The sequence below is a fragment of the Eschrichtius robustus genome, chromosome 5 (assembly GCF_028021215.1).
Source record: "Eschrichtius robustus isolate mEscRob2 chromosome 5, mEscRob2.pri, whole genome shotgun sequence".
Lineage (NCBI taxonomy): Eukaryota > Metazoa > Chordata > Mammalia > Artiodactyla > Eschrichtiidae > Eschrichtius > Eschrichtius robustus.
In genome coordinates, this window is record NC_090828.1 from 123,760,476 (window position 1) to 123,774,248 (window position 13,773).

Sequence of the window (13,773 nt, forward strand, 5' to 3'; positions counted from 1 at the left end):
CTGGGAGAAGGGAGGGAACGTGGAGTTACTGTTTAACGGGAACAGAGTCTCAGGTTGGCAAGATGAAGCATTCTGGAGATGGATGGATGGTGGTGATGGTCGCAGTGTGAATGGACTTAATGCCACTGAACTTTACACTTTATGGTCAAGAAGTTTTACTACGTTTTTTTGTTAGGTGTATTTTACTACCTCTTTTTTTTAATTGGGAAAAAAATTAAATAGTGAACTCAGACTATTTTTCCCTCAAGGGAAAAAAAAAAAAAAAAAGTCTCGCTACTTGGGGACAGAGGAGAGTAATGCAGAAGGAAATCATAGGCCCTTCGCGTGAAAACGATACACGTTTTTCAGCCTTTCAAATTCCAGGCTCAGCTACAGACCAGACCACCCACCCCCACCCCGCAAAGCCATGAGAAGCTCCTCACCTCACTGAGGTAAATAAAAAAAGAGCAGGCGGACCCATCCACTCCGTATTCTGCGTAGCAGGGATCCGAGCGCCACATATCTCTCATCCACTGCAACAACCAGAGAAGGGGAGAGCACTGATGAACACCTGATCTCTGCGGCCGGGCACACCTGCCCACAGAGAAGCCGAGGGCACCGAGGGGGAGGGGGGTGGCTCAAGCCTGAAGCTCAGGGTCCCTGAGCTGAGGTCAGGAGACAGACGCTCAGCTCTTGGACGATCGTGGCTCGAGCTGGGCCTTAGCAGAGGCCTTTGGAGGGGACAGAGGCCACGAGACACACCCTGCAGTGCAGCCCGGGAGAAGCAACGGCAAAAGGGGCGTTTTATCAAGAGCAAGTGCCTAATGAACCCCGGCATCAGGGTCCCCTGCCCGGAGAACCACAGTTTCACAAGCCTCAGCTCGGTGCCTGGAAGGGAGCGCACGGACGGGGGCAGGAGCTCGGCGCGTGGTGGGTTCCAAATGGAGGCCAGGTAAGTGCTCTGTGGTTTGGTCTCACCATCCTGCGTGACACTTGAACAGTAACTTTCCTCTGCAAACTACTGAGAAGGGGAGTGGTCTCCCCAAGGGCTGGCCGTATAAATGGGATGAAAAAAAAAATGTTAAGAGACAAAGAGTGGCCAAGAGTGTCTGGGTACTGGACTGCACATGCAAATGTGACATTTGAATCTCAGTCTGGAGACCTCACAGCAGAGGCCTGGGGGAGAGGGAAGGTGGGTACTCAATAATGGCAGCCCCTTGTCTTGGGCCCTTGAAGGATCACCTGCCGGAGGATGGGAAGGGGGCAGTAGTGGCAGCTTCAAAGCCACCGCAGGTGCCTGCAATGGCCCAGCCCTTTCAGTGTGACCACTTAGTCGCTGTTGACTAACCCCACAGAGCTGGCATAAGCAGGGAAAGGTTGTCATGGCCACAGCCCCTAACTGGCAGGACTGAGGCGCCCCTTAAACGACTCCCTTAAAGGGCTCGCTTGCCCATCTGTATCGCTGGGGAGAAGAAGGGAGGGGAGGGGAAGCAAGGGGCTGTTGGTGCAGATTGAGGAGGATGGGGAAGAACGGACATCCCTTCCGCCTTACCTTGATTTTCCCCTCGCAGTGGGGGTAGCCATCCATAGGAGGCAATACGCATTTTTCTTGAGCTCCATTAATGATATCTGAAAAGGAGGAAAAAGAACAAAGGATACTATCAAGTTTATGGCAAGGGAGGGTCAGAGAGAGAAAAGGAAAAGAGAAGTCCATCCTGGGAGCCCCTCCAGCGGACGACAGTTCTGACTGCTCTGCAGGGAGGACCTGACCCAACCACAGCCCACCTCCAGGACGGCCAGAGACCTGTGACATGCACGGCCCAGCCGCAAAGGGTGAGCCGGGCCAACCAGAGTGCTTGCCTGAAAATCTGCAACTGGGAAACTGAGAAACCATACGAGTGGGGGGCAGGAAATGAAGCCATGAGATTAGGAGGGTCACCGGGCCGGCGAGGCCAGGCTAGGCCATGAGGACACACTGAGGCCATGAGCAGCTTCATGAACACGTGTGCTTATCACTTACGGAATCTAAAAAAGTGGTACAAATGAACTTATTTCCAAAACAGAAACAGACTCACAGACATAGAAAACAAACCTATGGCTACCAAAGGGGGAAGGGGGGGGATCAATTAGGAGTCTGGGATTAACAGATACACACTACTATATATAAAAGAGATAAACGATAAGGACCTGCTACATAGCACTGGGAACTATACTCAATATTTTGTAATAACCTATAAGGGAAAAGAATCTGAAGAAAATAGATATGTGTGTGTGTGTGTGTGTGTGTATAAATAACCGAAACTACTTTGCTGTACACCTGAAACTAACACAACACTGTAAATCAACTATACTTCAATAAAACAAAACAGACATGCGCTTGAGCTGAGGCAGCCCACAGGAGAGAGAAAGGCGAAGAGAACCATGTACAGAGGAGCAGAAAGCCACAAGATGCATCTGCAAGGTGCAGCTTCTTACAGACCTGGTTCTTAAATTTCCACCAAGATCTCCTTATTCTTCCAAAATTTCCTCCCAACAAACTCCCTTTGTATTAGCAAGCTTGAGTAGATTCCTATTCCTTGTAACTACAGAGTCTAAAAAGAATACCTCCCAGAAGCTTTAGTGATGGACAACAGACAAACCAGTTAACAACTGAACAGCAGTGTAAAAGGCCTTATGTTAGGGCGGGGCAAGGGAAGGACACCCGGCTTGCCTGGATCCAGTGACATCTCAGCTGAGCTGTGAAGATGAAGGAGTGAGCCAGGTAGACGGACAAGGTAGAGATGGTGTTCAGGGAAACATCCAAATGCAGGACCTGGTCTGACTGGAGTGAATTAGTATGAGGTACTGAGAGGCAGGGCCCAACCAGAAGGGCCTCAAGCACCAAAATAAAGACTCTGGTCTTTGTACTAAGGGCCTGGGTGGCGGAGCACCGAAAACTTTTAAGGAGAAGATAGTTACGATCAGCTTTTTGTTTAGGAACGATCATTTCAGCTGGAAAGGCGGACAACCCTAAACCTACATGCTTCTGTTTTTGGACCAACTATATTTTCTGGACATGCTTGGAAAATGTCCCAATTACTCACTGCTGACAGTTTCCTATACCAAGTACTAATCGGAAATTAGATCCCAAACTACAATACCAACCTAAGGAGAACTAGAGTGTAAAATCAATATCCTCCTTATCATAGGTCGGAGGCAGTGTCAGTTAGTTATTAACGTGGAAGACACTTAGTTTGTTGGAGGCTTTGTTTCCCCATCTGTAAAATCGGAATAACTGCACCTCTATTTCATCCAGGTCTTATTAAATAAGTTAACGTTTGTAAAAAGCCTGGTCTGGCACTCCCATCACATGATACCACAGACCATGGCGGGTGCTTAAAAGTTGGCATTTGCTGTATAATTCCACACAGCTTTCACTCACTATACCCAGGAAAGCAATATTTCAAATGCATGTGCTTCTGGAAATGCATTCTCCTTGTTTTTAAAATAAATGCAGGCTTGAATGGTGGCTCTCCCTAAAGCTCCCCTTCTCTCTCATGTGTACGGGGACAGCCAGCTCCAGAATCCACTGACAGACGGGCTCCCTCACCAAAGAAGAGAAGTACTTTCCACTGACTACTGCTCCTATCACTATTTTAAATTCCAATTTTGTTTACTACTTAAGCAAGTAAGATGCAGCAGAGGTTCCGAGAAATTAAGCAGAGTCGAAAACAGCCGAGGGTTGGGATAATCAGACATCTGAGATACTCAGGGGTAAATTACCCCCCTTTCTTTACACACATGAGGTATTATTCTAGTTTCAGATGTTCAGAGCCAGAAGTTATTGAAATAAGGTGAGCTGGAGGCATGGCAGTGCGGGACAAAGAGAAATCGCCGAGTGTTAAAATAAACCAGCAGGTCCGTGAAGGCTGCAGGCAAAGCCTAGTGGCTGGCAGTGTGTGTCCTCTTCATTTAAGAGTTTCAAGAAATAAAAAAAATGTTATGCTAAGAGTCAGCAAACTTTTTTCCGTAAAGGGCTGGACAATAAATATTTTAGGCTGGGCAGGCCACATGGTCTCTGTCTGGGATGTAGCAGGAAAGCAGCCACAGAAAACAGGGGGAGGATGGGTGTGGCTGTGTTCCAATAAAACTTTATTTACAAAAACAGGCACAGACCCCGGTGTGGGCCATGCTAAGAGACTCCCCAAATGAGGATCCTCGCTTCTGCAAAGACCTGCTGAACTGACTTTTTAAAGGACATCTGCAGGCACTCCCCTGTCCGGAGTGCCCTTCCTGCTGTCACCCATCCTGGTTCCCTCCACCCATTTAAAGCCCCTCCTCCTTTAAGACCTAGCTCGAGCATCCCCACCTGAAGACAGCCCTGACCCTTCTCCATCCCCATGCTGAGTCAGGACTGAGTCAGGGCTGAGAGCTGCCCTCTGGCTCCTGGCACTCCCACCACAGCGAGCGATCCTGTTCTCTTGTTCAGCTCCCCTCCTAGGAGGTGGGAAGGTTATGTCTTTCTGCTCCATCACCAGACACTCAGTGAGTGCTGCTGGGCTGAATAAACATACGCATGCTCTGCCTGCCTCCCCACCATCCCCGGCCTGACCCTTGGGCTCAGGGAGAATGAGACTGAGCTGAGACCCCTGCTAGACCAGCTTATTTTACTCCTCTTCCAAGCAGCAGTGTGTCAGCTAATCCAACAGGGGCTCCTCTGCATTTCCATGATCTTATGAGGAATTTTCTCATTATTTTGTTACACAGTGATGGGTGTGAATAGACAGCGTCTTCCAAAAGTGTAGTTCGATGACTTGAGGCTCTGGGGTGGAAGGGATCTGTGAAAGGGAGACATAGGAAGTGCCACGGGGCCGAGCTGCTCACAGAATCCAACCCCCAGTAAGTAACCTGAGCAAGACCCTCCATTACCTCCCAGGCCCTGAGGAGTTTCAGCATACCCCACAGGACAGCTCTCTGTCTTGTTTCCATCACAATGACAAAAACTCAGTGAATCATGTTTTCATTCCTTTGTGTCCACAGAAGACATTTCTACCTTTGCAAGAGCCTCCAACCTAAGGTTGGTTAAAAAAACCACAAAAATTCAGACCAAAAGAGGTTAATGTGACTGTTTTTCAGGGGACACTTAGCTTAATGAGGCCCCTCCGCACAAAAGGTGTCAGGATTCTGCCAAGATACATTCCTAGAAGGCTCTCCCTGCTGTTCACCCCACCCTCTCACACAGGTCATCTTTTTTAATTAACGGTGAAAGGGCAAAGGAAAAAAAAGATGTTAATGTAAGCAAAGAAGTTCAGCTCTTACTACTGTTTAGGATTCAGTTTCATCTCTTACCCTCATACACCAGCCCAAGTAGCATCTTGCACTGAAAACTTCACCTCTGAACTGATTCTATGGTACCGTCAACCAGGTATTAGAAAAAAAAGGCAGGGTACCCTAGGTGCAAAAACTTCCGTTGTTTTATCAGGGTAGTAGGAGGTCAAATATTAGGTTTAATCTAAGAGAACATTTTTCTTATTATCAAAAATGCTTACAACTCAGGAAGAGCACATGTACAGCAGGAGAAGTGACGAAAGATGCCATAAACACACCCAGAGCAGCGTGTTCCCATCAAGCGGGGAGCCACATTCTCACCGATGGTCCTAACGTGCATACACAGATTGAGAGAGACACAACGGCATTTCACATACATATCTGGAAGTGACAGAGACAAAGAGATATGGAACCAGGCACAAAGATGTTTTTAACTCATGGTTTCCTCTGCCCAAGGAAGGAAGGAAAGTGGGAGAGAACAGGGCAGAAGTAAATGGTAAAGACAGTCTCAAAGGGCCTGTGAGAATTGAAAAGGGTGACAGAGGAAACAGAGGTGGACAATCATGACCTCCCTTGATACAGTACCAGCCTTTCTAAAGTGCTGGCACACACATTACCACATTTCATACTCACCACATCCTCCTGAGCAGGGAAGACAATTATCTCATTTTATAGTTTGGAAAGGAGACGTTTCAAAATGCTCAGCGTCTACCTCCAAACTCAGCCCACAGCTGCTTGGAACATCTGTCAAAACCTGCTGCTTGCCATGTGCTGCGATGTCACAGCTGCACCCTTGAAAGACATGGTCCATACCCTGGAGGAGCTCCCCAGGGCCAGGGGGAGGGACCACATACAGCAAAGCAAGGCACATGTCAGCGGAGCCCCCTCCTCGGGTGTATAGCCTCCTGGAAGGAGGGACACCCACCCTCGGGGCTGTGGCCCAGCACCCAACCTACTGCCTGGCACCCTGGCAACTCCATTGTACTTTTTTAGACAAATGAACAAATGTAACAAAGGGATGAAGAGCCCCAGTTCCAGAGAAGCGCAGGAAGAAAGAGCCACGGAAGAAAGGGGGTGGGCAGTCCTCACTGGGAATCTCTGAACCAGAAACTCAAGAGTTCCGGACCACACACTAAACAAGCCAAAGGAATCTGGGTTCCACACAAGGAAAAATGTCAGAAGGAGGAGCAGTGAAAGAAGACTCATTGCCAATGCAGGGAGGGAGGAAGTGGCCTCTCCCCCATGTGAATGACTGATATTCATACCTTATTAGTATTTAAGAAGAGAGGCTTGCAGTTTTGTGAGATATGATCTTAATGAGTCATATGTTAACTGTCCTGATGCGTTTACAAATCAAACACAAGATCCACTGGGTACCGTACAAGGATACCTTTAGTTTTAGCTGCCAAGTTCAATACACATACATGGAGATGCTGTCGTGTTTTTAAAGTCATCATCTATCAACTATGCAGCATCATAAAACATTCACCTACTACAAACTTATTTCAAGGTAATGATAACCTTTCCTGACTTTGCTGAACAAAAGAGCTCCAGAAATATGGTTATAAAAAGAGGCTCACAACAAACAAGGCTGGCAGCCAGGTGTCACCCTTAATCCGATTCTATAAATACTCGTGGGTGGCACCACCTGTAAGAAACTCAGCTACATGCTCCCGGGTGGTGATGATAAAGTGAGGACATGGAGGGGAGGGGAGGGGAGGGGATGTGTGTGTGTGTGGGGGGGGGTAGTGGGAGCCAAGGGGGAGGTGGTGGAGAGGGGGAGAGGTGTTTTGTTGAGCCCTACACAGAAGATAGCTATTTTAGAATGAAAGTTGACCCTCCCAAGACAGCCTCCTTTGGCAAGGCTCACTTTTCTGAATATTAATTACAGCAAAGACGACGTGTCTGAATATTAATCATAGCAAAGGTGACGTGTCTGAATATTAATTACAGCAAAAACGACGTGTCTGAATATTAATTATAGCAAAGACGACGTGTTTGAAATGGCACTTCTTTTTAAGAACTTGTAAAACACAGTGCCATTAATTTTTTATCTAGAACTGAACAGGCATCAGATAGGTTAAGGGTGTCCGATTTCTTCACCATTGCTATTTTAACGGAAGATGAAAAAGGAAGTTTAAAAATCTCTCAGGTATCTCAAAAAACGTGACCATCTGTCTACCCCCGGAAGTTTTAGGAAACCGAGTTCAATCTCCTGGTCCAGTTCCTTTGCCAGCAGCTAAGATAACCATCTTCATGAGTGAGGGCTCGATTCGGCCCAAAGGTACCCCAAGCATATTTCCTCTCAAAAGATAAAGGGTCTCCAGCAATTCTGTTTTGTGTGTAGGACAAGGTAGTGTTTCTCTCCGAACACCCGATAGGAACACGCGGCCCCAGTTATCAGATGGCCCCTGCAGGGTGCCCACGTGAGCACTGCACAAGCCGGGAGCTGACTTCATCTCTGTGCTCAGCCTGGAGACCATGCTCTTGCCAGAGCCTCCATCAGCCGGCCTCGCGTCAGGAGTTACCAGCAATAAATCGGCCAGAAATCAGCCATGGTGAAATACAATCTCCCATTACAAATGACCTCACCAGTCATTCTCAGCTTGGCAAATATTCATTTAGGGCCACTTTACATTTGCATTATGAAAAAGTGATTTAATTTCCACAACTGAATCATGTACACATATTCCAGACCCAGGGCCCACAGGAACAGGAAGCTCTCCGCCCACTGAAGGAGCTGGGGAGTCATGATGGGTAATGGGCATGACACACAGACTCCCAGGGATGGACACCGGGCACCTTGAAAAGAGTTGTTTGCATTTTGTTGGTTTTGTTTTGTTTTTCAACGTAAGAAGCTGGAAATGCAATCACTGTACCGAAGAATTTCAGAACTGCAGAGGACTTCTGAAGCCGTATTAGTAAGCTGTTGACTTTTCCTGATTCATAATAAGGCCTAGAGAGATGAACTGCCTTCTGCATTCAGTGGTTTAATAAAATTCACTAGTTACCTCTCATGCACAACACATTCTGCACGTTCAACCCAGGCTTCTGTCTTCTGGGTCAAGACCATTTCCACTACTCTGGCTCTAGGTATTAAAAGGCACACGACCACCATCATCACCATATTCACATTCTACACCAGAAATCCGAAGAGTCAACCCTGAAGAATAAAATGATCAGTTTTTACTTGTCTCTGAATAAGCACTCCAAGGGCCTCAGGGACTTGCTAAAAACCTGGAGCTACAGTATTGCCCATGAGCCTATGAGCTATAGGCATAATGGAAGTCAACAGGAAAATCATATTCAATGAACAGTTGTTCAATCGTGCACAGCTTTTCAAGGATGGCATTAATGTGTAAAAAAAAGGAAGTTGTGAGGACTATGAAAACACATTGCCAAGTATAATCAATGTCAAAAATTTCAAACCACAGTAACAGCCAAATAATCCTAGATTATTTATGCTTTCTTCTGTTATACCCTGGGTCATTTGTTTATTTGTTTATTTATTTTTGCAGAATTTCCACCTAATTAAGCTTTGAAGCTAACATTAATATCGTTTTACCTTTCATTGGTAAAACAGAACTAAAAAGAAGATCTAGGATTAAGATTCTCAGTACAATGTGGTATCACCTCACTCCAGTCAGAATGGCCATCATTAAAATGTCTACAAATAATAAATTCTGGAGAGGGTGTGGAGAGAAAGGAACCCTCCTACACTGTCTGTGGGAATGTAAACTGATACAGCCACTATGGAGAACAGTATGGAGGTTCCTCAGAAAACTAAAAATAGAGCTACCATGTGGTCCTACAATCCCACTCCTGGGCCTTTATCCAAATAAAACTCTAATTCAAAAAGATACATGCACCCCAGTGTTCACTGCATCACTATTTACAACAGCCAAGACATGGAAGCAACCTAAATGTCCATCGACAGATGAAAGAATAAAGACGATGTGGTGGATACATACATGGACTATTCCTCAGCCATAAAAAAGAATGAAATAATGCCATCTGCACCAACATGAATGGACCTAGAAATTATCATACTAAGTGAAGTAAGCCAGATAGAGCAAGATAAATATCATATTGATATGATATCGCTTATATATGGAATCTAAATAAAAAAGGATACAAATGCATTTATTTACAAAACAGAAATAGACTCACAGACTTAGAAAACAAACTTACGGTTACCAAAGGGGAAAGCGGGGGACGGATAAATTAGGAGATTGGGATTACTATATACACACTACTATACATAAAATAGATAACCAATAAGGAACTATTGTATGGCACAGGGAACTATACTCAATATTTTGTAATAATCTATAAGGGAAAAGAATATATATACATATATATACATACATATATCAAAAACTGAATCACTGTGCTGTACACCTGAAACACAACATTGTAAATCAACTACATATACTTCAATAAAATAAAATAAAATTAATTAATTAAAAGGGATTCTCAGTAGGAGGGGCAGGGTCTGTAAGAATGTTGTGTACACACACATACAGAAGCGCGCACACACACACACACACACACACACACACACACCGTCCATTCTGATAGGCCCCCAGGTACTGCTACTGATACAAGCATGTCACATTCCTTAGAATATTCAGGCAGAAAAGGTTGGTCATCACACACTTAGGAGCACATATGTGTAGTGGGCAGAAAACAGCTGGGGTTAAACACCTGACACTGACATGAAAAAAAAAAAAGTTCATCATCATTAGCAATCAGGGAAACGCAAATCAAAACCACCATGAGATATCACTTCATCCACTGAAATGGCTATAATCAAAAATTCAGGTCATAACAAGTGTTGGCAAGAATGTAGAGAAATCAGAACCCTCAAGCACTGCTGGTAGGAATAGAAAATAATGCAGCTATTTTGGAAAACAGTCTAGCAGTTCCTTAACAAGTTAAACATAGAGTTACCCTTTGACCCAGCAATCCCACTCCTAGGTAGACACCCAAGACAAATGAAAACCTAGACCCACACAAAAGTTCATGGCAGCATTATTCATGAAAGCCAAAAGTTGAACACTGGAAACAATCCAAATGTTCATCAGTGGATGAATGGATAGACAAAATGTGGTACATCCACACAATGGGGTATTATTCAGCCATACTGGGAATGAAGTACTGATTCATCCCACAACATATGGATAAACCTTGAAGAAATTAAGCTAAGTGAAAGGAGCCAGTCACAAAAGACCACATATTATATGAAATGTCCAGAACAGGCAAATCCATAGAGACAGAAAGTAGGTTAGTGGCTGCTTCGGGCTGGGGGAAAGGGAGGTTGACAGGGGGGTAATGATTGCTAATAGTAGGTACAGAATCGTTTTTGAGGCCAGAGATGGAAAACAGATCTTTTATCCTATGTTTTAACCCCGAGTGTCCTACTGAGAAAGGAAATCTACCCCCAGTGGGTAAGAGCAACCAAACATCAATGTCTGAGCGGGTGTGGGAGAGGGGAGAGGGGAGAGGATCAGTGTGGCTAAAGCAGCAGACTCAGAGCAGGGCAGGAGGAAACAGCTTGGAAAGGTTAGCTGACACCGCACCCTGGAGAACTGCAAATTCCAGGCAGAGAACACCATTACCCACTGCGGGAATACGAAGGTCACTGCATACACTCGGGGAGCTGGGTGCTATGGCACTGGGGAAGAAACAGAGTCTTTGAGGAGAGAAGCAACATGCTGAAAGACGTGAAATCCGGGCTTCCCTGGTGGCGCAGTGGTTGAGAATCTGCCTGCCAATGCAGGGGACACGGGTTCGAGCCCTGGTCTGGGAAGATTCCACATGCCGCGGAGCAACTAGGCCCGTGAGCCGCAATTACTGAGCCTGCGCGTCTGGAGTCTGTGCTCCGCGACAAGAGAGGCCGCGACAGTGAGAGGCCCGCGCACCGCGATGAAGAGTGGCCCCCGCTTGCCACAACTAGAGAGAGCCCTAGCACAGAAACGAAGACCCAACACAGCCATAAATAAATAAATAAATAAAAATTTTTAAAAAAAACAAAAAACGTGAAATCCAAGGAAAAGGAGAGCGACAGCTACATTATGAGGATGAAAATTTGACCCTGTGGACTTCCAAAGATACTGATGCATCAAGTCTTTTCAGTTGAATAGAGTTTATACCTAAAGTTGTAAATTGTCAAGGAGCAGAAAGCTGTCTTTCACCAGTAAGGAAGCCCATGTTATGTTTCCAACACGGGTTCTCTAAAGATAACTATGAATGTTTAACCCCTTGTTTGATTTACAGCAGCTTCTAATGCCCTTTTTCATCCACTTACATTTAATTAAGCTCTCACTGATGCCTACTTGGCAGGTAATAGGTAAATGCTTTTCAAATTTTCAAATGTATTTCTAAAATGGCACGGCATAAGCCTCTAAAGTTGTAAAACTATAAAAATCTGTCTTCTGACTGTAGTTAACACTGCGGTATGGTTTATCTCAAAGTTGCTAAGGGAGATCCTAAAACTTCTCATGACAAGAAAAAAACCATTTTCGTCATCCCTGCCCTTTTTTTTATATCTATTTGAGATGATGGATGGATGTGAACTAAACTTACTGTGGCAATCATTTCACAATATATGTAAGTCAAGCCATTATGCTGTACACCTTAAACGGACATAGCCCTGTATGTTGATTCTATCTCAATAAAACAAAGGAAAACCGTCCGTGCTTCAAATAGTAGATGAATCCTCTCATGAAATGCCATCTTCCCTCCTCGGCCACCATGCTACCTGCCTGCTCATTATGAAGCAACCTGCTCCTGGAACTGACACTGTAAAATGCTCCAAGAGAAAGCAGCCGTCCGTGCCCTGGTATCTGAGTTCCTGACCACATTCCACGCCAGCAGTGGAAACAGGAGAAAAGGTGAGTACACGTTATGCGCTGGATTTCTTTGCTTAAATTTATTGCTAAGTATTTTATTCTTTTTGATGTTATGGTAAGTTATTAATTTATTTTTGGATTGTTAATTACTAGTGTACAGAAATATAACTGATTTTTTACATTGATCATGTTTCCTGAAATGTTTCTGAATTCATTTATTAGTTCTAATTGTGTGTCGGGGGGTGTATTTCTTATATACAAGATCAGGTAAACTGAAAGTAAATATATTTTTACTTCTTCCCATCCCCCAAAAAAAAAAAAAAGATTATGTGCTGGAAAGAGCACGGGTGTCTAAGAGATCTCAACTGGGATTCTCTCTCTGCTGCTTACCAGGGGACAACGTGGGCAGGTTACTGGACCTTCCTTAGCCTGTTTCTTCATGCAATAGATGGAGTCAGTAAAACTTTCCAACATCTGAATTACCCTTTCTGTGCCAGGTACCACACCTGGCACTCATTTATTGCCTCATGTCACCCTCACTCAGCCTTCAAAGTCAAATAAGAAATGCTGAGGGAGATAAAGCTGTAAGAAAGAGAGATGCCTATGTCACACTGAAATATTACACACTAGCTCTCATTCACTCAATTCGTCTATTTGTTCAACATACTTGTCCTACTGTCCGTATATCTGTGTGTGTGTGTTACCCATCTCTGATTCATTTTATGCCACAGCACTGGACAGAGTGTGAGATACAGCCAATGACTAAGGTGTGAGATACAGCCGGTGACTAAAATGCTTTGAATTTATGGAAGGAAAAAAGTTCAAGTCTTTTTAACTGAATAGCACAAAGGCATCTGCTGTATATTGTAATAGCTCTGGGGTTGGAAGATAAAACTGCGTGTGCAATATGATTTAGGGAATCAGAGTTCTTTTCATGCATAAATCTACATGTATTCATCTGTATGGGAGATATATTCTCCCATATTCTATTGATATATTCTATTGATATATATATATATATTCTACTGCTATATTCCTATTCTATTGATATAAGTTCATACTTAATTTCTGTTATCATTTCTTCTACAACAAAATGTTCTTCAGCATTTTAAGTAACATTGTAAGGGACATAAAACATTCCAAGTGGCTATTATGTTATGTATCCAGTTATAATAAATGGACATAACAGTCCCTAAATTGGGAGAATGCTAGTTTTATGCATCAAAAACAAAATAAAAAGTTATAATGGTATCGTATTTCCAGAAAAAAAGTTTTTAATATTTAAAAAAATAAGATATATGCCATTTGCAGCAACAAAGACGAACCTAGAGATTATCATACTAAGTGAAGTAAGCCAGACAGAGAAAGATAAATATCATATGATATCGCTTATATGTAGAATCTAAAAAAAAAAAAAAAAAAGAAAGAAAGAAAGACACAAAAGAACTTATTTCCAAAACAGACATAGAAAACAAACTTATGGCTACCAAAGGGGAAGGGGGGGGGAACGATTAGGAGTTTGGGATTAACATAATACACACTACTGTATGAAAAACAGATAACCAACAAGAACTACTGTATAGCACTGGGAACTCTACTCAATATTTTGTAATAACCTATAAGGGAAGAGAAT

At 44.1% G+C, this 13,773-nt stretch overlaps 1 protein-coding gene across 5 annotated transcripts in view; it reads right to left on the bottom strand.

Moving 5' to 3' along the window:
• The window catches only part of MGAT5 (alpha-1,6-mannosylglycoprotein 6-beta-N-acetylglucosaminyltransferase), a 371,967-nt gene that overhangs the window by 152,940 nt on the left and 205,254 nt on the right, over positions 1 to 13,773 (bottom strand). For all 5 annotated transcript variants that reach the window (XM_068545240.1, XM_068545241.1, XM_068545239.1 and 2 more), the window contains 2 exons: positions 1,532 to 1,608; positions 423 to 512 (listed from right to left, as the gene is read on the bottom strand). In XM_068545240.1, the coding sequence (XP_068401341.1) occupies positions 423 to 512; positions 1,532 to 1,608 (167 nt within the window). The remainder of the gene's footprint in view (positions 1 to 422; positions 513 to 1,531; positions 1,609 to 13,773) is intronic.